This window comes from Vidua chalybeata, chromosome 3, assembly GCF_026979565.1.
Source record: "Vidua chalybeata isolate OUT-0048 chromosome 3, bVidCha1 merged haplotype, whole genome shotgun sequence".
NCBI lineage: Eukaryota > Metazoa > Chordata > Aves > Passeriformes > Viduidae > Vidua > Vidua chalybeata.
Window position 1 is genome coordinate 108,752,748 of NC_071532.1, and position 23,014 is coordinate 108,775,761.

The window sequence follows — 23,014 nt, forward strand, 5'->3', positions numbered from 1 at the left end:
AGGACACTTGTGCCTTTCTAGATTTTATCTGGAGCCCTGGCAGGATACCCTGGACAATGTCAGGAAGATGCAGACTCACAACTCAACTAAATGCTTTGAGGAATATGAAAAGCTGAGAGAATTGGAATTGTTCACTCTGAAGAACAGAAGGCTCCAGGGAGACCTTTCAGCACCTAAAGGAGCACCAAGAGAACTGGAGAGGGACTTTTGGCAAGGGCATGGAGTGACAGGACAAGGGGTGATGACTTCAAACTGACTGAGGGCAGGGTTAGGTTTGATGTTAGGAAGAAATTCTTTACTCAGAGGGTGGTGAGGCCCTGGCACAGGTGAAACTGTGGCTGCCACATCCCTGGCAGTGTCCAAGGCCAGGTTGGACAGGGCTGGAGCAAACTGGTATTGTGGAAGGTGTCCCTGCCCATGATAGGGAGTTGGAATGAGATGATCTTTCAGGTCCTTTACAACCCAAACTATTCTGTGATTCAGCAATTCTGTGATTCTGTGAATATTAATTACTGCTATGCAGGCATTTATGTGCAACCATGAAGCTATTAATTATATCTCTGAAATGCAAATTGAGATCTAGATCCACTTTCAAATTATAATTCTATAAATACTGTGACTCAGTTCTATTCCACTCACCCAGACACTGACCTCATGAAAACTATGCTGGATTTCACAGTGGGTGGCCCTCAGCTGTCCACAGGTTGGCATCACTGATGTCTGAGCATGTCCCCTTTCTCGTTGCCAGATGATTTACTTCCTAATGTTCTTTGATTTTATTCTTAATTTTCCCTTTTTCTTAGTTAAAGCCCATCTCCTTCCTTCCTTCCCTCTCACCCCTTTATCTCCTTTCCTAATTCCATATCCCCCTCTGAACCTAGTTTTGCTCCTGGTCTATCCAAACCATGATATTTCTGAGTGTTCCTGTGGTAATCTTGTCCGTGTATGGCATTATTGACATAGTAAGTGTGAGAGTCACTGCAACCCAAACCTGCTCTGCCATTTTCCACGTCACATTTACTGTATTTACTTTACCATACCCAGCCACTTGATGTAATTTTTCTGTTTTAGCCATGATTCTTTCAGCTGGATACAAGAAGGTTCTTATCTTTTTGTGCCAGCAGTTTGCATACTAGAGCAGCAGAGTAATAGTTTCACATTTCTGCTTTGGGTATGTAAAGAGAAATGTAAAAGTTCCCTTTTAAGGACTTTGCTACCATAAGGCCTTTTCATCTCACAGGCTTGCTTGATGGAAGTTTGAAATATGAGATGTGTTTTGCCATCAGCATAGCTTCCACGGATTTATGCATTGGTTTTTCAATAATTTGATTCACAATTTTTCCCTGGATTAGATGAGGTCAGTAATTCAAATGCTCCCTTAGTTCCCTTTTTTTTGGGCAGAAATTTCATATCCATCACCCCAATTCTCTAATGACTTTTGTGTGATGATTGTCTTCATGAAGTGGATGTTAAAATCACAGAATCTCAGAACTGCAAGGGACCTTAATGATCATGTAATTCCAATAGGCAGGGATGACACCCACTAGAACAGGGTGCTTAGAGCCTCATCCAACCTTGCCTTGAGCCTTGATCACGGTTCAAAGATTTGTTCAATTACTTCTTTAATATTGGAGGAGAATTTCATCAGCCTTGACTCCCCCTCTGTCATCCCACGGTTCTATTGTAGTGAAAATCATTTACATGGACATTTATTGCATTTTCCTGTGTATAAAAAGGGGTTTAAATTTCACTGTTTGGATTATCTCCATGTCTGTGTGGCTTTAGAAGATAAATATAAAAAAAGTTTTTACATTGTGACATTCTCATATGACAGACCTGCAGATTTCAGTCTCACAGACCTTTTTCTTGCTGGTCCTTTGCTCTATGGAAAGCAAACACTTTGGGTCAGTGAAGTACCACTCCCACAGAGCCAGAGAGTGTTTACCAGGAAACTTGCTGTTTGCCAAAGTAATTTTTCTTTAACATTCCATATTGCACAAGCAGAACATTTTTCATCTGCACCAAGGATACTTTTATTGCCAAGCAACAAATCACAAGCTCTGTTCAGGCTATCAAATAATCAAGTTAATGTATATTTATCTTAAAAGAACGTCATCACCTGAGAGCCTGAGTTTTTTAGCAACTTACTACTCCTTTCCTTTCCTTTCCTTTCCTTTCCTTTCCTTTCCTTTCCTTTCCTTTCCTTTCCTTTCCTTTCCTTTCCTTTCCTTTCCTTTCCTTTCCTTTCCTTTCCTTTCCTTTCCTTTCCTTTCCTTTCCTTTCCTTTCCTTTCCTTTCCTTTCCTTTTCCTTTCCTTTCCTTTCCTTTCCTTTCCTTTCCTTCCCTTCCCTTCCCTTCCCTTCCCTTCCCTTCCCTTCCCTTCCCTTCCCTTCCCTTCCCTTCCCTTCCCTTCCCTTCCCTTCCCTTCCCTTCCTTCCCTTCCCTTCCCTTCCCTTCCCTTCCCTTCCCTTCCCTTCCCTTCCCTTCCCTTCCCTTCCCTTCCCTTCCCTTCCCTTCCCTTCCCTTCCCTTCCCTCCCCTTCCCTTCCCTCCCCTTCCCTTCCCTCCCCTTCCCTTCCCTTCCCCTTCCCTTCCCTCCCCTTCCCTTCCCTCCCCTTCCCTTCCCTTCCCTTCCCTTCCCTTCCCTTCCCTCCCCTTCCCTTCCCTCCCCTTCCCTCCCCTTCCCTTCCCTCCCCTTCCCCTTCCCCCTTCCCCCTTCCCCCTTCCCCCTTCCCCCTTCCCCCTTCCCCCTTCCCCCTTCCCCTTCCCCCTTCCCCTTCCCCTTTCCCCTTCCCCTTCCCCTTCCCCTTTCCCTCTTCCCCTTCCCTTTCCCTCTTCCCCTTCCCCTTTCCCTTCCCTCTTTCCCTTCCCTTTCCCTCTTCCCCTTCCCCTTCCCCTCCCTTTCCCTTTCCCTTTCCCTCCCCTTTCCCTTTCCCTCTTTCCCTCTTTCCCTCTTTCCCTCTTTCCCTCTTTCCCTCTTTCCCTCTTTCCCTCTTTCCTTCCCTCTTTCTTTCAGCACTGTTGTGGTACCAATTTCCACCAGCTCTGTGGACATAGATGGCTCTGATAGCTCACCCCAAAACCTGGGGATTCCCAATTAGCTCCTAATCCAATTTCATGGCTTTTAAAAATATTTTTTTCCTTTTTACATTTAAATGGTGGTGTTTTCCTTTTTAAATCATTGAGCTAATAATACACAAATCTCAACAGTACTTAATTTCTTTTTCTCAGCAAACTTTCCAACTGCTCCTTCCCAGTAGCAGGAGTCGAGTGTGAGCGCTTGAGCCCTGGATATCAGGAACACAGGCAGCCAAGCCCTGGCACACATCTGGATGGAGCTCCAGATCGCAGCAATGGAATTAAACTCATTCTTAGAGGAAAATTCAGAGCTGGCACAGGGTGTCCAGAGAAGCTGTGGCTGCCCCATCCCTGGCAGTGTCCAAGGCCAGGTTTGATGGGGCTTGGAGAAACCTGGGACAGTGGGAGGTGTCCTTACCCATGGCAGGGGATTGGAACCCGGTGATCTTTCAAGTCCCTTCCAACCCAAACCATTCCTCTGATATTTTCACCAAACCACTGCTCCTGGTTGGAACACCTGGAGCCTCAGGCCTCTGAAGACTTCCTTGCAGAATGACAAAGCGCAAAATGATGAATCGGGCCTTGAAATATTCAGTGATGTAACTAAAACCTTTCGGTGTACCAGCAAGAAATTGGTATTTTCATTTGAGGAAAATGCTTATTTTTAGTGACACCGGAGCTTCAACTGCTCTGTTTTCCACCAGGGGGCACTCCTATATTTTCAATGAAGGCAAGTTTGGGAACAAGACTGAGCAGTTTTGTGTGTACAGTACAATTCCAGCTGTGACAGAGCAACGGGAAAAATGCAGGAGCAGAATGACCTTGTTGCACATCTGCCAGCACTGTCCATCATCTGGGACCCTCCACTGGCACCCGATGGGTCACAGCCAGGCTTCAGAACCCCATGTGTGTGAGGCTGATTTACACTAAATAAATAACCAGTTCATACACAGTGTTTGATATAGCCCCGTTTAATTAAGGGATCTGTGTCTTCCTCCTGAGGAGCAACAAGGCCACTTGTGTCGCCAGAGCTGGTACCAGATTTCAGTATTTTCCATGGAATATTCCATCCCATACACAGTCCTGTGGTTTTATCTTCCCTCATAAAAATACGCATTGTTATAAAAATCAAATCACTTCCACAGTGGATGCAGTTTGGGTTGATTGTGTAGTTTTGGTACTCAGGAGTTTACATCAAAATACAATGCAAAACAACTGTCTGCAGTCAAATCTGTAAAAAAAATGAAGAATCTGTTGGTTTAGCTGGACTGTGTTCCTGTTAGAGATATATATGTATACCCCTACATATGTGTCCCTATCATATATACATATATATCCCTATGTATACATATATATATCCCTATGATATATTACAGGGCTTTTTGACTCTTTTTTTATCTTTTATAACTTAGAATGGTTTTCAGTAATTAAGGTAATATACTTGAATGAAGAAAATCCAGGTACTTTGTTTTTCGATGAAAGAAGAGAAAGAAGAGAAATCTCTTACTTTCTGATGAAAGAAGAGAAAGCATGATTTTGTGGAGATAAAAATAAAAAAAAAAGCCAAAGCTCTGAATAAAATGTTTCAGAAAATTAGTAGTTTGCTTTATTTATGCATACAAGAGTAAACCAAATTTCTGAATAGGCTCTCTCAAGTCTGAATTACTTCCTAAAGATGTATTAAATCAAGTTTATTCTTTAGTTACTGCAATAGTTGGAAAAGGTGGTTTAAGAAGGAAGTAAGACTTTCCGGTAATTTGACCAAAATATAGATGAACAGGGTAAACAGAGATTGGGTTTATGATGCGTTGAGCAGTTTAGAGGTTCTGGCACCTAAAAGTGATTCTCACAGCTACTCATAAACTGATCAGGTAAATACTTTTACCTTCCTCTTAAGTCAGAGAGGAGGAACAGCCTGAAATCAGACTGTCACACTCAGCTCTGCTCCAAGGAAGCATTTCTGTTAAAATGCACCCAGATGAGACAACTAAGGGCAGGGCCAGGCTGAGCAAAGTCAGAGGAGAGCCAGGCTGAGCTAACACAGGTGCATGTGCCATTTTTCCAATCCTTCCTTCTCACTTGTATTTTTCCTATGAACACGTTTGGCACAGTTTTTGTCTGCCAGAGATTTTTTTTTCCCTCCAGTTGATTATAGCTCTGCATTCTATGGCTGTATAAAGGTGACTTTGCCTGCCTGGTTATGTGGTGACTCCTTTCCCCTGTGATCCAGCAAATCATCAGCCACTGCCTTCTCTGCCAAATCCATCATTCCTAATGTAATCATAGATCAAGAATATGGATCTCTTAGGAGTATGTGGTGTAGCAGATGACCTCTGTGCCTTCAGGAGTTGAATGTGGGGAAACTGGTTCATCTAATGGAACCAGTCACTTCAATTCTCTGCAGTGTTTTGTGACTACTTATCTTAAATACTTCTTAAACTTCTTCTTTTGTCCCATTGCAGAAAATGCCTCAGTGCTTAACTGACAGCATCTCCACTATTCACATCTTGGCTTTTGATTCAGAACCTTTTTTCTCTGAAGACCCCTTACCTTCCAGCTCCACCTCAGCCAGGCCTGCTGTCATCAAAATCAACCTCATTATAGCTACAGGTCTCTTGAACCCGCAGATGGTGAGGAAAACCTGTCCCTGCCAGAGCATGGTCCAGACTGCTAAAGTGGTATTTTTCTCACCAGGGCTCTACTTCAAAGCCATTCTCCTTATGCTGCCTTTAGAGGTAATAGAGGTTCTTCAGGTCTGTATTTCACCTTTCCTTCCTAGAGCAGATGCCTGAAACAGGCTGGATGAGCAGATAAGGCAAATCACTGCCTTGACATCACCAAGATTTTTTTAAAAAAGCATTGCATGAGTCAAGTCAGTCACTATTCTATATCTCTTTCTAGGTAAGGTTGAGGAAAATAATTTTTTGGGAGAGATGTAATAATATGGATGGTACAATTTGTCTATGATAACTTTTTAGGTCTTAAGGCCACTGGTTTGGCTCTGGTCAGTAGAGCTGAACTCTGCTTCTTGAATCATGTCTTCCAAGATGCTAAAGGGTCCTTGGCATTATTGACGTGTCAAACATACCAAGGTTTTCCTGGAAGGCTATGCTTTTTGGTCTAAGCTAAAATTAGTCAAGGACTGAGATTATAAAGGCACAGAAAACTTTTTCAGTGCTCAGACCTGTGTCCTGACTCTGTGTAACCTGTCACTACAGACAAACATGAAAAAAAAAAAAAAAAAAAAAGAATGGATGGAAAGGTTTCAGAGGAAAATCTATTTTAAAAGGCCTGAAATTAAGAATCGGTTCAGGTCATGCCACAGAAAATCACACCTCTCCACTTCTTCAGCTGCTTAGCTACTCACAGCTCCCTCATGCACACAGGCACACGTGTACACACGCATGTCCCGTTCCTGCCTGGATCTCGGGGCTGTTTTCAGTGTGCACTGCAGTTGTTGAAGTGTTTCCTGGTCATGAGGAGGGACAACAGTGCACAGACCATATGTATTCCATATATGTGGAATATTCAGGCATTCTGCAAAATTGCTGTTTTGTCTTTGAAACTTGCCTGCTGCTTCCCCAGAACTGAGTGGACACACTAATTCATATTGATATTCCTGAGTTTTCATGGGCAAAGTAATTTGCTTTGGTTGAGCCCAGCAGGTGGGCTGTGTGGTCCATTTTGGCTAAGCAGAGCCTTCAGTGCTCAACCTGTACAATCTTGTTTCATTCTTGTTAACTGGTAATGGATGGGCTAGCTGGCAATTATGGTTTAGCCTAAATAGCCTTGTTACTTGCTGCTATTTCCTTAAATTGAGCTGAAAGGGATCCTATGCATTGTGCATCACCTCCTGGCAGGATGAGCCTCTTGCTCCCACCCACTGCCAGCAAAGCAGGTCTGATGCTGCAGTTCATGAAGTGAACAAAGACTGCAGGGGCTCAGGGGAGATGCTTTATGCAGAGGATAAGATCAGGCTCAGACACTGAGCTGCTTGGGGCGATGCATTATTAAATGCTATCTACTGATACATTCCTTCTGTAGAAGCCGATTAATGACATCCCACTTTATTATTCCTTATCTTTTATCTCCACCTTGTTTCACAAATGTAGCCAGCAGTACACAGCACTAACCAGAGACCCATGGCACTCATTAAATGGTGGCTGCTCCTCACAAGTGCCATCAGAGGTGCAATTCCCATCCCTGATTTTGCTAACGACTCTGGTTAACACATTGCTGTGTCGCTGTTCAGGCAACCTAAACAACACTGTCTTGTCAGTCTCAAACTAGCTTATCTTTTACTTATTGATTCCTTTGACACCTTCCTCTGATAAGTTGGGAGATAAACAGACAGACCCTGCAATGTATTCCCCTGGCACTAAAATCTTAGCAGTAGCTCTGTAGAGGGGTTTCATCTAACAAGTACTTCTTTTGACCTGTTTTCTGTTTTATTTGAGCATTGCAGCTGCAGATCTTAAGGCACGTTTAAACCAGAAACACAATCTAATTTAGTTGCTCCCTGTACCTCAGGAAGTGTTGTGTCTTTGTGTGAATGTGGGTGTTTAATTCCAGCAGCTACACGGTACAGGAAAGTCAAGCACATCCAGTTGCCTAAGGTGCTGCTTTTAGCTTTGATGCTGTGATTAGAGGAGAGCAGTTACCCTCTCTAAAAGAAAACTAACCAGAGGAATATTTTTCTGCTGGGTTAGTGTCCTGGTTTATGTCAGCAACAGTTAATCAGGCACAAAGACACTTTTCTTGAAGACAGCTAAAACTGCCTTGGTTACTTATCACAACCAGATATGGATTTGGTGAGGAGGGAAAAAAGCAGTGGATTAGGGAAAGGTAGCATCTTAGTACTGGTGGTAATGGTGTCAGTCTTGTGTGACCAAAGACTCAAGGTCTGTCCCTCACCCTGAGGCTGCACCTGATCCTGGAAGCTCTATGTTCACCACCAAACCATGGCCCTAAGCACCACATCTTCACATTTTTTGTGATTTCATCATTTCCCTGGGCAGTCTGTTCCAATGCCTGACCACTCTTTCAGTCAATAAATTTTTCCCAGTATCTAATCTAAACCTACCCTGGCACAACTTGACAACATTTCCTCTTGTCCTGAATTGTCCTGAATTATTTCTTTCTGTGGCTGGCTGTCTCAGTACCAGCCAGGCTGTGGATCATTTTCTGACAGGTTAGGAAGTGAGATCAGTTCAGTAAGGAGGAAATGGTAGTGGTGGCACTGGAGATGGTCTTTCTCTTCCAACATGTGCAACCCACCTCAGGTAACTTCACTTCTATGGTGAGTTTTAACAGCAAAACTTATGGGAAAATTGAGAGCTATTTTTTGATACTAAATGATAATCCCAGCAAACTCTGGCCAAATTTATTATAGGCAGAGTAATAAACAGGCAGTGTCTGATACTTTAAGCTGAGAAAGTAAGAGGGTTTTTATTAACATATTACAGTGAGTGCTGGTTTGTGGACAGGCTGAGACTGAGATTAAAGGATCCCTACAGACAGCTCAGGGAGAAATACAGCTACTTAAATCCAAATGTGTGGTCCTAACTGCCTCTGATAGCACTCTGCCATGCCTAGGGAAATCTTTAACCCTTGTGTATACCCCAGCATGGAGGGAGGAGGAGGATTAAAACTTTGATTCTTATTAAATTGAAATAGGTCACTTCTTGCTCAGTCATTTGTTGCAATTAGCATCTAATTTGGAGACACTTCCCTCTCGTGGAAATCACTGTGTGGACAGCCTGGGTGCCAAACAGAGGGTTGTGGGTGCCACAGATGGATTTCAGGGTGCAGACATCAGGTTCTGGAGCATTTCTTGTATCAGCTGGGGCACAGATGTTCTCAGGCCCCTCTATGATCTTGACAAGCATCTCCTGAGAAACCTGATGTTTCCTTTTCCAGCTACAAAATGATAAAATGATAAACTACAAACATATAAAACTATCTATAGATTATTTCTGTTTTCTTTAAATTTTATCTTTCTTACCTGTTCAGCAATCTGATACAGCAGAGCAGATGGACAGTGACATAAAGTCAGGAAATCCATCTGAAAGTGGCCCAGAGTTAGTACAATGTTCATTTCTTCATTGTATAGCACTTGTCTAAAAAGCTTATCTGCGGCTAAATGCTGCAGAGAAAATCAATAAGGATTATCTCCATACAAGTAGAAAAGGCAGCACCTTTCTGCTCAGATGATTAACATTTCAAGTGCAACAGTCCCATTTTTTTAAGGTCATTATAAAGGACATCAAATCTAGAGAAAGAAGAAATTCAGTTCTGCCTGCCACAAGATTTTTCCAACTGCATTAAGGGACATTCTCTTTGTAATGGCAAGAGACAGGGCACTGCCTTGGCTGAACTGTCCACATCACCATGTTCCTCTTAAACCACTGCACAAGTGAGACGATTCTTGCACTTAGAGAAGAAGTTATTCCAAACTAATCTTTGGTCAGGAAGTTGCACCAGGTAGGTCCCCTCTAGCTGAATTTATCCTATCCTATCCTATCCTATCCTATCCTATCCTATCCTATCCTATCCTATCCTATCCTATCATCATCTTGTGTACTTTTCCACAATGAACCAGGAGGTCCACCACATGGAGGGATGTAATTCAGGCCCTCTCCCAGAGCAGCCAGCGCTCTGCAAGGAGCTCCCTCAGGAGTAGGTGAGAAGGAAGAATAGGAAATAATCCCTTTCCACAAGCCTTCCCATGGCATCTCCTTGTTTGCTCTGGATCCTTGCTAAAGGTAGGCAGGATATCAAGGGTTTCTCCTTGAAAGGTGGAAGGAAGCAGGAACAGGATGTTCTAGGAGGAAAGCCTGCTCTGCTGTGGGATCTCAGTGATGGCAGAAGCTATAAGGGATAAGGCAAAGAGCCTTCCAATATGCACTTAGGAAGTGTATATTATAATGGCTGTTAAGTCTTTTACCAGCACTGATTGCAACATGATCCTTTGGTATCATAGTCAGTCACTAAATATTTTTCATGCCCTAGAGACATCAATAGCTGGGCCTCACACAAAGTAGTGGTTTTAAAGCACATGGAACAAGGTTGTGTTTCTAGACATTTCTGGAGAGAGACTCCACAGCCTCTCTGGACAATCTGTTCCAGTGCTTGGTCACTGTAGAGTAAAGAAGTTCTTCCTCCTGTCCAGGTGGAACTCACTGGGATCAGTTCCTGCCCGTTCCTCTGGTGCCATTGCTGGGTCCCTGGAGCAGAGCCTGGGCTCTGCTCTGACCCTCCCTGCTCACAGGGACGCCCAGGGCTGAGGGCCCCTCTCAGCTCTGTCTCCTCTGGAGGCTGAACAGCCCCAGTTCCCTCAGCCTTTCTTCAGCAGGGAGATGCTCCAGTCCCTCCATCATCATTGTCACCCTCCACTGGACCCACTCCAAGAGCTCCATGTCTCTCTTGTCCCAATGAGTCCAGAACTGGACACAGCACACCAGATGTGCCTCATTTGGTGTCCTTGCTCACAGGGCACTCTCCTGGGTCATGGACATCTTCATCCACCAGGACCCCGAGGTGCCAGAGGCCTCTGTCTCCTCCCCAGCTCAGGAGCATCCATGGATGTGTGTGTTCAGCTGCATGGAGGTGCCATGTTTTAGTACTTTAATCTGAACCACACCTCCCGAGTTTGTTACTTAAGCCATCACAATGTCTTCTCATCTGAGTGACTCACTGAAGAGAGTTTGTTTTGACAAGATCAGCTCCTGAAGGATCCATGCTGATATTTAATACTCTACTGGTTACAAAATGACAGGTAAAAAATTTGTTCCACTATCTTCCTGGAGATCTAAATTAGGTTTATGGACCTTTATGCCCTGGGTCAGATGTGTGATGATTGATTTTTACCTTATTACACTACTTTTTTCCTCTTAGGAGTGACTGAGAAATGAGTTCTTGTGGCTTTGGTTGCAGAAATCACTACAGGAAAGACATTGAGGGGCTGGAGCGTGTCCAGGGAAGGGAACAGAGCTGGGGAAGGGTCTGGAGCACGGGACTGATGAGGAGCAGCAGAGGGAGCGGGGAGGCTCAGCCTGGAGAAAAGGAGGCTCAGGGGGGACCTTCTCCTTCTTTACAACTCCCTGTAAAGAGGTTGTAGGCACCTGGAGCTTGGTCTCTGCTCCCAGGTAATAAACAATAGGACAAAAGGAAATGGCTTCAAGCTGTGCCGAGGGAGGTTTGGATTGGACATTGGTAAAAAATTTCTTCACAGAAGGGGTTGTCAAGCACTGAGCAGGCTACTCAGGGAATTGTTGGAGTCACTATCCCTGGAAATGCTCAAGAAATATGCAATTCTAGTTCTTAGGGACATGGTTTAGTGGTGGACCTGGCAGTGACAGGTAAATGTTTGGACTCAATGCTCTTAGAGGTCTTTTACAGCCTTAATGATTCTCTGATTTCTTGACCCATTATTCATGGTAAAGGAGTCTTTGGTGATTGAGGGTAGTGGTTCTGCCCACTTCCTTATTGATAACAACACTGGATTAACTATTGCAATATAATCATTCTTACTTGGACCTGTACTAATTATTTAAGAGTGTAATAAGTCCTGTTCCAGCACTCACACCTCTGCCCTGGCATTGCTTAATTTACTTTTAGAGCTGACTCCAGCTGAGAGGGCAGTGTGCCATGGAGGGGAAAAGTGGTGGAGATGAAAGAGGAAAAAAAACCAACCCAAATAATAAGCACTTTGAATTGTGAAATTGAACTTTTAACTTAATACTTGTCTTTCACACTAGAAGAAATGCCACTGGAATAAAGGAGTCAAATGTGTGATGAAATTATTCTGTGCCAAGGGCTCTGAGACTTGAAATCTTAATTATGACAGCAGCTTCCTTACTAAAAGGGGACTGGAATGTGCAACCTTTGTAAGGTGAGACTGAAATAATATTTTACCCCATTGTTAACTGCACAGAAAAAACACCTGTATCCCAAAGGTCACCAAGTGGGGATTGCAGGTTATTTATGCTAATTGTTATTTCTCTCTGAAAGGGAGTCTGATGAAGGGTTCCTTGCCTGACTTCTGATTTTGCTTAGGAAATCTTCTCACATAACCTGATTCTGCTCATCCTGTTAAATATTTAGGCTCCCTTCAACACCTAATGCTAATAAAGTCACAAGTTTGGTGCAGTTTAGAGAATTTTATTTCATGGTAATAAGAAAGAATGAAAATTATGATGAACTGGTCAGTGAAAAATGAGTAATTTAATGACTGATACAGCAAAAGAAGTTATTAAAAAATTTGAAACACATGTCTACTTGTTATGGAAAACAAAGTTTCCAAATGCAGGGATCTTCCCCCTTTTGACTATATGTTATTGTGAATTAAGCCCTTTTCTCAGACAGTCCTTTTTCTTTAAAAGGCAGGTTTGGTCACCTGTATTTAAATGCAATCTTACACTACAAACAGGATTCTTAATTTAAATTAACTACATTTGGTTTGGTTTTTGGGGGTATTTTTTGTGTTTTTTCACAACTGAGCATTTTACAGTAGAACATATGTCAGCAACAGATTCTAAACCAGAATAGATCTACAGGAAACTGCTCTTCTCTCCTAATTTCTTTTAAGAATTACATATTTCAAGCAATCCTGTTTATCTTCTGGTCCTGTTAATAATAGTTTAAATTTTCAATCAAGTTAAAAGCAGTTACATGACCAAGCACTATCCATGTATGCCAAGAACATAATAAACATATGGAAACACAGACCTTTCGAAAATGTTTATTAGATAACATTCTGGGAAAAGAAAGATGAGAAAAGCTAATAATTAAATAAATCTGGCAAACAAACAACAAATTTAAATTAAGATTTCTACCATGCTCTAGACCATTATATAAATAGAATATGTACATCATGCTCCAGATTTTTCCTGTGTGAGTCACTGTACTGAAGTCAGTCTTTCTGCATATGTTGGAGAGGCAGGATGGAATCGGTGGTTGTGGAAGAATTCATTAAGGAGTTGGATATCCAGGAAGGTAGAAGTTGAACCTGCTATTTTATTTCAGTTTTGCATTGACAGAAGAGCAGTGGACTTGATGAAGCTCTGGGCACATCCTGGACACTTTGCCAGGAGTGTTGGAAAAAAGCATCTTCAAACTTTCAAGGCTTGGCTGAAAATGATTTGAAACACAAAATTAATCATAAGTGGGAAGTGAAAACCCACATCATGTCCTTTCAGAATAATTTTTCATCAACATTATTTTCTCTTTAATGTTTTCTTCTCTGTTGCTATTTACTCCCCAGCAGCATCCCAACCACTAATTTGACCACACATAGAAAATAAGTGGCATTCTCAAGAAGATTTTTTACTTATCCATAAAGACATTTTAAAGCTTTCTTTCTTTATGCTACAACCTGTGATGAGAATTTGGTTAATTCAATAACAGAAGATATGAATTAAATCTTGCATTGTGAGACTCAGCCCATATGTTTTTATTTCCTATTAGAATTCTAAAAACTCAGGTTTGCCACTTGCTCTTATCAAGTGTGCTGCTACTTCTATTTGATTTGCCACCATTGTTTAAAGGATGAAGAAGAAAAAAAAAAAAAGGTAAAGAAGTCCCCTCCTTCCCCAGAATTTCTTAGGTTCAAGGATGAGATTTATCTCTCCTGGGCATGGAAAAGTGTTATCTCAGCTAGGTAAAGCAGACAGCATGGTGAAATGTAATTCTCTGATAGTGCTTTTGGCCTAGTATTTCAGCAAATATTTTTTTTTAAAATCAGTTTGCATAAATTAATTGTTGTATAGGGGTCTTTTTTAAGCATCAACTTTACCCAGGTCGCAATTAAAATGCTTGGAACTTACTGCATAATCCATCCTCACAAGCAGTGGGGCAATCCCCACAGGGCTCTCCTTCCTTGTAGGGTGTCTTCATTGAACTTATTAGGTTTCCCCTGAAACATCAATGTTACCAACATCAGCTGTGAAGTCCCTGCACCATATCTAAGAGGAAAACTAATCAGTAAAGATGTTTAGATTTACACTCAGTTACTTATGTAATTTACTGCTACATTTACACTCGATCCTTGGTTATATGTCAATTTTTTCATGTGTGCTGGGTTTATTTGGAAATGCTTTGGCAGTGGGCAGAGAGGGGGAGGAATTTGCAGGGGTGGCTTTTGTAAGAAGACACCAGAGGCTGTCTCTGCTCCAGACAGGGCCAGTGCTGCCCAGCTCCAAGTTGGACCCATGTGATGGTGATTGTGGCTCTGTGATAACACATTCAAGGGAAGGTAAATCTGAGGTTCCCTGGTGCAGCCCATGGAGAGGCAGCTGTGTCCCTGCTGCCCATGGATGTCCATGGGGATGCAATGATCCACCTGCAACCTGTAGAGGACCCACACTGGAGCAGGAGGATGCCTGAAGGAGGCTGTGATCCCATGGGAAGCCTTCACTGGATCAGGCTCCTGACTGGACTTGTGACCCTGTGGGGGACACACATTACAGCATTCCAATCCAAAGGAATGTGGGTCCTTCCAACACTGAAGTTCATGGAGGACTCCTGTGAGAAGGACCCCACAACGGAGTGGAGGAAGAGCATGGGGAGGAAGGAGTGACAGAAATGGCACATGATGAACTGACCAGAGTGCCCAGTCCCATCCCATTGTGCTGCTGAGGGGGAGGAGGTAGAGAAAATCAGGAGTCAAGCTGAGCTTGGGAAGAAGGTGGGGGCTGGTAGAAGGTGCTTTAGATTTGGTTTTACTTCTTATTACCCTAGTCTGATTTGATTAGTCACAAATGAAGTTAATTTTCCCAAAATGAGTCTCTTTTTTCCATGACAGTAAGTGGTGAGTGAACTTCCCTGACCTCATCCTGACCCATGAATTTTTTGCCATATTATTTAATTAATCCATCCTGTTGAGAAGAGTCAGAGAGGCTGGGTGATCTACTGGTGGTCAGTCAAGGTAAACCCACAACAAGATATTGTGAATGTGGAAATTAATTTTAGGCACTATTTGAAATCATCACTTTACCTTAACATTCCCATTAAAGGATTTTAGTATTAACTATAGTCTTCACTGTACTGTACATATTGGTATGCCTTTCTGTACTGACATTTCAAGTAGAATGTGCAAAATATTTCTAATTAACTATTATGAAAGTTAGGATTTTTAGGCAAGTGATATTTAATCTGAAAATCAGTGTCTTTTATATATTTTATGCTTTTTCTTGTTTGACAACTCTTTTCATGAATATATTTCTGTCCTTTCATATTCCTAATACAGTCTTCAAACCTGTTTCTCAGCTATTGGTGATGTGCCTTGATACAAATTTCTCTAACTTCTGACTTATTTTGGCAATGTAATAAATACCAAAATCAGAATCAAAACGTACGCGGGGCAGTACTGGCAGACATAAAAGTAACTGTACGTAGTGTTGCTGCAGAAAGCGAAACCACATCCAATTTTATAAGAATTGTGCCAAACCATCTGTAAGCATAAGAATAAAAATAATGGGAATATGAAAAATATACATTTGAAAATCATTTAAATACAATATGCATCACAGAAATGTTTGCAATGATGTTAAGTCACTTCATTTACCTTTTGTATTACAAATATGAGCCCCATTTTATTGAAAATCTGACTTCACCCCTATTTAACCAATGAATATTGGGGATAGAACAATAATAATTCAAGACAAATGTTTCTAAAACCTTTGATTTTGTATTTCTGTCTTCATTCAATTGAAACTGTCAATGTAGGAATGATGATGTAAAATTTTGTATCCTGTATTTTGTGCAGTTACCATGGAAGTTTAGGATAAGCCATTGTCCAGCTCCTCTGAGTCAAAAGAACTTTGTTGACTACAACAAACCTGTTTATATTTCCTTGCTGATACTTTAATAACCCTGTTTTTCCAGCATCTGGGCAATTCTCAGATGCTAAACAATTAAGTTGTTTCTTCCTGAAGTCTTGAAATACCAGTATCTTTACTCCTACATACACTTAGACCATTATTTCCATTTTAATTTTGTTACTTTACCTCTTATTTTCATTCTAATTCTGTTCCTTTGAATTTTTTCATCTTGTTTTTGTTAGAATAACTCCCATGTCTCCATTGTATTTATATCCTTTAAAGATGAGAGGTAAAACTTGCTTAGCTAACATTTACTTGTTCAGCCTGAAATATAAATATATATATAAAAAATACATCTACCTGAGTGTAATGGCCAAACATTGCACCTGTTGTTTTTGCCCCAGTTCCATATTCAAAATTCTTCTCCTCATTGTACCAGGCCTGAAGAACATCTGACCATGAGAACGGGGCAGAGGACATGAAGAGATTTTCACCACATAGTACATCTGAAAAGAGAGTGGTGCTGAGAAATGCATAGAGAATCCACGCATGAGAAAAAAAACCCAACAAAACAAACCAGCAAAAGGTGGGACGATTTCCATAGGCATTCTTATCCTAAATGGGGCAGCAGGATGTTGTTTTTTTCCAGTTGAGTGACATCACCCTTTGTAAATTCTGAAGGTGTCACTTGGCCAGTTTGCAGCATGGCCTGTTTGGCTGGTTGGTTGTTGGCAGACATTCTGCAGGAACACCTGCACAGATTCATGGTTGTAATTTTGCTATTTGGAAGTTGCCAACATAAGAATTACCCAGGTCACAGCCCAGTAATCTTGGGAAAATCCCAATAATCCAAATTTTACTCCTGGCACAAAATAAAGTGTGTATACTGCCCTTATCTACTGTTTTTATTCAGGTCTAACCCCACTGCATTGGTCCTCAAATGGGATTCACCCTGGCAAAAAACAGAGGATTTGAATTTTAGGAAAAAATATTGACAGGACTGTCCACATCTTAGATATGGTGTGGGCAGAAGTCAGTCAACAGCACCCTGGTACAACTGTAAATTCAGTATCCAGTGACTGACTGAAGTGTTAATCTGAACCTCAAAGACAGTTTTCGGTTGTAATTTGCCAGGGGATTTAAAAACTCTAAGTCTGGTCTGAGAAACTATGCTTAGCACCACCAGCCAGTTTTACACCTTTGTCTATTGCCCCTTTCTTCCCAGACAATTCAAACCAGCACATGTAAACTGGTTTCGGCACTTAACTGGCTCTAGATCTCTAGATTTGGGGTTTTGGATAGATATTTTAGGAGAATATGCTTTATCACTATGATTTAATTTTTTCATCTGCTGTAGAAATAGGATATACCTATGTAAAACCGGGATGAGAATGGCACTGAACTTTTCTCACTTGCTGGGCAGATTTTTACCTAGAAATTTCCCTTTGTCACATGGCAAAAAAAAAAAAAAAAAAAAAAAATCAGTATGGAATTAAAATTGCATCTCATTTCCCCCCAGCAAGCAAAACCCCAAACTGGCCACATCAATAACATGTGATGTTGCTCAGTTCCACTAATGCTTCACTTACTGGTTCTCCTCAGATTAGGAGGACTGTGCCTTAAAGTACATTGATTGGCCCAGTTTTGGGCATTCTCTGCTGCTGCAGGACACCATTCCTTAACGAAAGAAGAAAATATCTGTCACATACCCATGAATAACCCCTCATACATACCCTTCATAAAGGAGCAATATTTAGAAATTACATTTAAATAAGAAAAAAAGTAAAATGCAAAATCTTTTTCATCCTATTTTTTGAGGGAGGAGGGAGGTAGGAGCAAAGTTACTGTGCACCATGGGAACAGAAACTGTGAAGTCTGATGAAGAATGCATCAGAAAGAAATTAATTTTGCTATGAATCTTTCTTCTCCTTTTAATTTTACTTCACAAGAGACATTACTGTTGATACACCCCCAAATTTTCCAGTTTTTTTCTTCCACCTGCCCAGCCTTATGTTTCTCTGGATGCTGGCTGTGCTCAATCCTTAGAAAAGGTCTGGAGAAGGAATCTGTGGCTAAATAAAATAATGTGACCCTGAATATAGTCTTGTATCTCTCATAGAGTCCACTACACATTAAAAATAGATTTACAGCACAAAAACTTACCATCTTCATCATGTTGCTGGCAGTTGGTTTTACTCCTCTCCTGAGGGCATTATGTCTGTCAACAATCAACTTTTGCTGCTCTGCTCTGCTGTTTGACAGAGCACTGAGAGCTGCAGTTTCCTAAATTAAAAAAAAAAAAAAAAAGAAAAAAAGAAAAAAGCTGCATTTCTGATCCTGCATCCTGTGTAGGAAATATTAAAATATCAAAATTTTATTATCAACCAAGGAGATAATCCCAGTGGGGGAGGAAAGACTGTGGTCCTCTTTGTCTCCTAAGTGTCTCCAGGGGTGCTTCCATGTGGAGCAGCATTTCAGTGGTTCCACAGTGTAGAGGTTAGCAGTAATAACACAGATTCCTGTATTCTATCTTCTAACCCTCTATGGAGGACTGAGATATCCTGGAATGCCTCTGTGCCTGTAGACTTGTACATTTAGGCAACAGAACCAGACTTATTTGCCAATATAATAATTTCCTAATGAGGTTTCGTGGAAAGAGTATCTAAAAATCATCAGAATGTATGAATTGTGTTTATGATGTGTTTCTCTTCTGTCTTGTTTTAAACATCCCTATCAATGTTTTTCTATTGAAGAAATCTGTTGTTTAATCACAGGATCATCTCAAGCCTCTTGTGGTACTTCATCAGGACATCCCACTGAACAGGAAATGTTTATACCTTTCATGCCATAGATTTTCTTCCAATTCTGTCATAACTGATAAAATTTCTCATGCCTTTCACATGTTCTCTAATTAAAAAATAGCCATGTGAAGAACTCAGCCTCATCTTTACATGCATTCTCAACTAGTCTAGACTGCAGCATTGAGAGGAGAAATTGAAGAATTAGGGGGAAATGCAGTCAAGCCATTGGTCACATGATGCAGAAGTAGCAAACTACAGATTTCAGACTAAGTCTGGGTTGGGAGGAACCACTCTGTGTGTGCATTCAAAGTGTTAATTTGGCTGATGGAGGGAAATCAGGGATATGGGCTGAGTGGATGGGATTGTGAGCAAAGGGAGAGGCAATACCTCAGGACCAGTAGGATGAGAAAGGAAGGGAGGTAAGTAAATGATATCTGTAAACCTGTGTGGAATTCATGGGAAAAGTACTTGGTCTTTAAGAGGTCCAGATTATTGGATTTGTGTATGGAAACTTCTGGAAAATACAAGTAATGCTGGATCTTTAGATGTTTTTTTGTGCAAATGTGGAACCAGACAAGTGCTTTGAAATGAAGCAGACTTCAAGGATAAACGCTTTCCAGATCCTATATCTATTACTTCAAGAATAAAGGCTTTCCACATCCTAAAAGTCTCATCAAACTCTTTCTGCATATGTTTGGTGTACATAGGAAAAGCCATATTCAGTCAGTCTACAAGTGCCTCAGGGCCCACCCGAATTTTACAAATAAGAGATATGTATTCTACCTGTCCAGTGGATGGAGGCAGCACAGCTGTGAGACACAGGAACACCACTGGCAGAATCATGTCTGAAAAGGTGAGAATAAGGAATTAATTTTCTTTTATGGAGCTTTCATTTCTCTGAATACAAAATACATTTTTCTCCTGTGTGTTTGCTGGCTTCTGCTCAAGTTCCTTCCTTCCTTCCTTCCTTCCTTCCTTCCTTCCTTCCTTCCTTCCTTCCTTCCTTCCTTCCTTCCTTCCTTCCTTCCTTCCTTCCTTCCTTCCTTCCTGCCTGCCTTCCTGCCTCATCCATTTTTAGAACTAAAATAATAAAATTAATTCTCTCTCTCCATTTCCAAATTTCTATGAATCAACTGCTTTTTACATCTCATACTTCCTGCTGTAGCCCTGATGGAATATCTCCACAGGTATTCACAGGTACTTTTGCTGCCCTTCCTGCAGGAAGCCTGTTGCTCATTTTCAAACTGCAGAATGGGATGGGATGCTGCTCTCAGCCTGTTCCTGTGCCTTGGTGAATCTGAAAATTCCCCTCCTCCCCTTTGCCTGCTCTGACTGGAGTGCTTTGGTTGAAAAGGGAATTAGAGACTGAGTCTATCTGATCTTTACAGTCAGGTGTAGGAGTCAAAATCCAAAAACTGTTTAAAGCTTGATGACCAGCACTATGAAATCTTGCATGTGAGCTGGAGTAGAACTGGGAAAGACCTGATTCAGGAGGATGTTTTTGTTGTTGCTGTTGTTGTTTTTATCTGTTTTAAGACAATTCTTTATTATCTTACAAGCAATAAGAAATTACAACAGAAATTAGAGCCTTCTCTAACATTGTGATTCTTGGTTTTTCCTATGTGGGGCCAGGAGTAGGACTTTGATGATCCTTGTGGGTCCCATCCAACTCAGGTTATATTCTACAAATTTCTGATTCTAATTGAAGAAGCATACACCAGACCCTGGACTCCAAGAGTCCACTTGCCTGGGAGGCTCAAACACCACTCAAGCAACCAGGGAGGTCACTGCAAAGTTCAGGTATCTGCAATCAGTCACACAAATTACATGTAGCTTGTTTCTGCTCACCTACCTCTGGCAGGCAAGCAGGTGACTAGAGTGGAATTTACTTGTTCTGGCAATTTTCCCAGCCTCCCACTCCGAGGGAATTTATGGGCATGTTACCACAGAGGTATATTATTAGCTTACCTTGTTTGGTTTAGAGGGGCTGCTGATTTTAGTTTTAAATTATTCTTGGGGAGAGGCCAGTAGGGTTTGCTGATCCTTTCATATTCAGCAAAGCCCCTTTGCCTCGAGGCAGCCAGTTTATATAAAACACAGAGTGCTCTGGAGGACACTGGTACTTGTGGAGAGCATGTGGTTAAGAGAAACTATTTTTTTCCACCAAGGCCCCAGTTCTTCATCAGCCTCTTACCTTGTGCTGGGGGTGACCCACAGTGCCCAGCCTTAGGCAGGGATGCTGCTCCAGCTCTGCTAAACAACAAAGCCCATGGACTGTGACTGTGGGCAGCTGGAGCTCAGAGGCCAAAAAACTGGAAAGACTGGTCACATCTATCCAATTAAACTCTCACAGCCTTCAAAATAGGGTGGCTTATTCCAAGCACTTGTATTTGAGGGAAGATCCAGTTGATCCAGGGGAAAACATATGGATACTTAACAGAATAAGTCATTGATCTCCTGTTCTTAGTACTGGTTTATGTCCCTTACTTTTAATTTTGACATCACCTGTGCCTCCTTGAAATGCTTTAGAATCACAGAATGTTTTTCTTATTAATTTCTCTAACATGTATTTCTCAGAGTTGTTGCAAAACTTTGCACTTTGTCTGACTTAGGTGTTTAGCAACAAAAGGTTATACTCCCATTATAATGAAAAAAGGTGTTTTTCACTTAACTTCTAACTAGAAAGTAAATAGTATTTCAGCTATTTTTAGCTGTACACAAGTTACAAGCAAAAATATGCCTTTTGAGTGCAAAACATCATGAGATACAAGTAGAAAGCAACTCTTTTTGTGCATAAAACATATTAAAGGAAAAAAACTCTTCACTGAAATTATGAAGCTTTCTATTTTGCAAACCAACCTGAAGAAGCTAACTTAGAGACATGGGCAAAGTATTCATTCACTGTAATATTTTCTATGAATTAACTTACAATTAAATATAATTGGTAATTTAATACATGATACAAATATCAAAATGCCATTGGAATGCTTTTTAAGACCCAGTGGGTTTCCCACTCCAAGATATTAACATACTTTTGGCAATCCCACTGATTTCAACCAAATGCTTACAGTTTATGAGATGTAAATTTAATTGCTCTGCATTAATTTCTAGGCACCAGTCCTAAAATCAGTCTCTCTCTCCCCCTCCCCTGCTCCCCCTCAATCAAACATAAATCAGGACATGTGCCAAGTCTTACTGACTTTCCTGCAAATCCATCTGTATACCAGGATCTGCCGCTGAAAGATGGTGCTTTAGCATCCCTAGTTTGTATGAGTTTGGCAAACTCATGAGAATATGTTTTTCCCGTCTCTCCTTCTAAAATAAAAAATAAAAAGGTGTATCTTAAATTATTCATTTAATTGGATAACCATTACAAAAAAAATCCCAATTATTGTTTATTATCCTTGAAGAAGACTTGAAATAGAATAAAGTTTCTGTTATTGCACTTGTGCAGCATTATTGCACAATGGCTACTTAGCACCACTTTGCAGAAGAGGAGCCAATTAAACAGGGTGGTAATTTTCCCACTCTGAAAATAGGTGGTGATGGAAACATGAACCAACAGAACTTACTGAGGTGAATATATATTCCATTCAATGTGTTTTACTGTGTCTCTGTTCCTTTTCCTACGTACGTATAATTTACAAAGATGCTGCTCTCGATACAGGTGGCATTTCTGGTATTTTTAATTGTTCATCCATTTTCTCTACCTTTTTGTTTTAGCTCATGTTACACTATTGCCTATTTAAACCTTATTTTTCACTGAATAAAATCCTCTTCTGTGACTAGTTTTTCAAAAAGTCTTCTGATGATAGGTTCTATTTTAATACATAAAAAAATCACAATAATTTAAGCCAATCAAGGTGAATCCTACCTTTTGTTTCCACAAAGATCAGAAGTTTCTTCTATCCTTCATCAGGTAGTTGTGGAATTGGCTGGAATTCTTCACTGGAGGGTGATTTATAGCTCTCCTGTTTCCTGATATGACAAGGTGATTCAACGTCACAAATATTACAAAACTCATGTAGTGACCAGATAGAACAGCATACTTTTCAAGCTTAAATTCATCCAAAAAGGAGGTTGTTTTCTTGTCTTCCATTTTAGTTTCCTCTTACTTCTTGCACTGGAATAGATGGAATAATCTGAAATGATTTTTTTGATGCATTACATCTTAAATTTGGAATTTTCAGTCAATGGACAGGCCAGGTACAACACTCTCTGCTAATGATTGACACATCCAATTGTAGTAACATTTGATCCTAATCTCCAGCAATGCAAATAAACTCAGCTAGTTACTGAGTTTATTATTATTATT

General features: G+C 41.0%; 1 protein-coding gene across 1 annotated transcript in view; it reads right to left on the bottom strand.

The window, feature by feature from the left end:
• Positions 1–22,742, bottom strand: part of LOC128785780 (cysteine-rich venom protein kaouthin-2-like) — a 35,309-nt gene extending 12,567 nt beyond the window's left edge. Inside the window, exons 1-7 of the mRNA XM_053938592.1 lie at positions 22,574–22,742; positions 19,483–19,544; positions 18,062–18,181; positions 17,488–17,575; positions 16,259–16,404; positions 15,434–15,528; positions 13,904–13,992 (exon numbers count right to left, since the gene is read on the bottom strand). Of these exons, the coding sequence (XP_053794567.1) occupies positions 13,904–13,992; positions 15,434–15,528; positions 16,259–16,404; positions 17,488–17,575; positions 18,062–18,181; positions 19,483–19,542 (598 nt within the window). The 5' untranslated portion in view covers positions 19,543–19,544; positions 22,574–22,742. The remainder of the gene's footprint in view (positions 1–13,903; positions 13,993–15,433; positions 15,529–16,258; positions 16,405–17,487; positions 17,576–18,061; positions 18,182–19,482; positions 19,545–22,573) is intronic.
• Between the last annotated feature and the right edge of the window lie 272 nt (positions 22,743–23,014).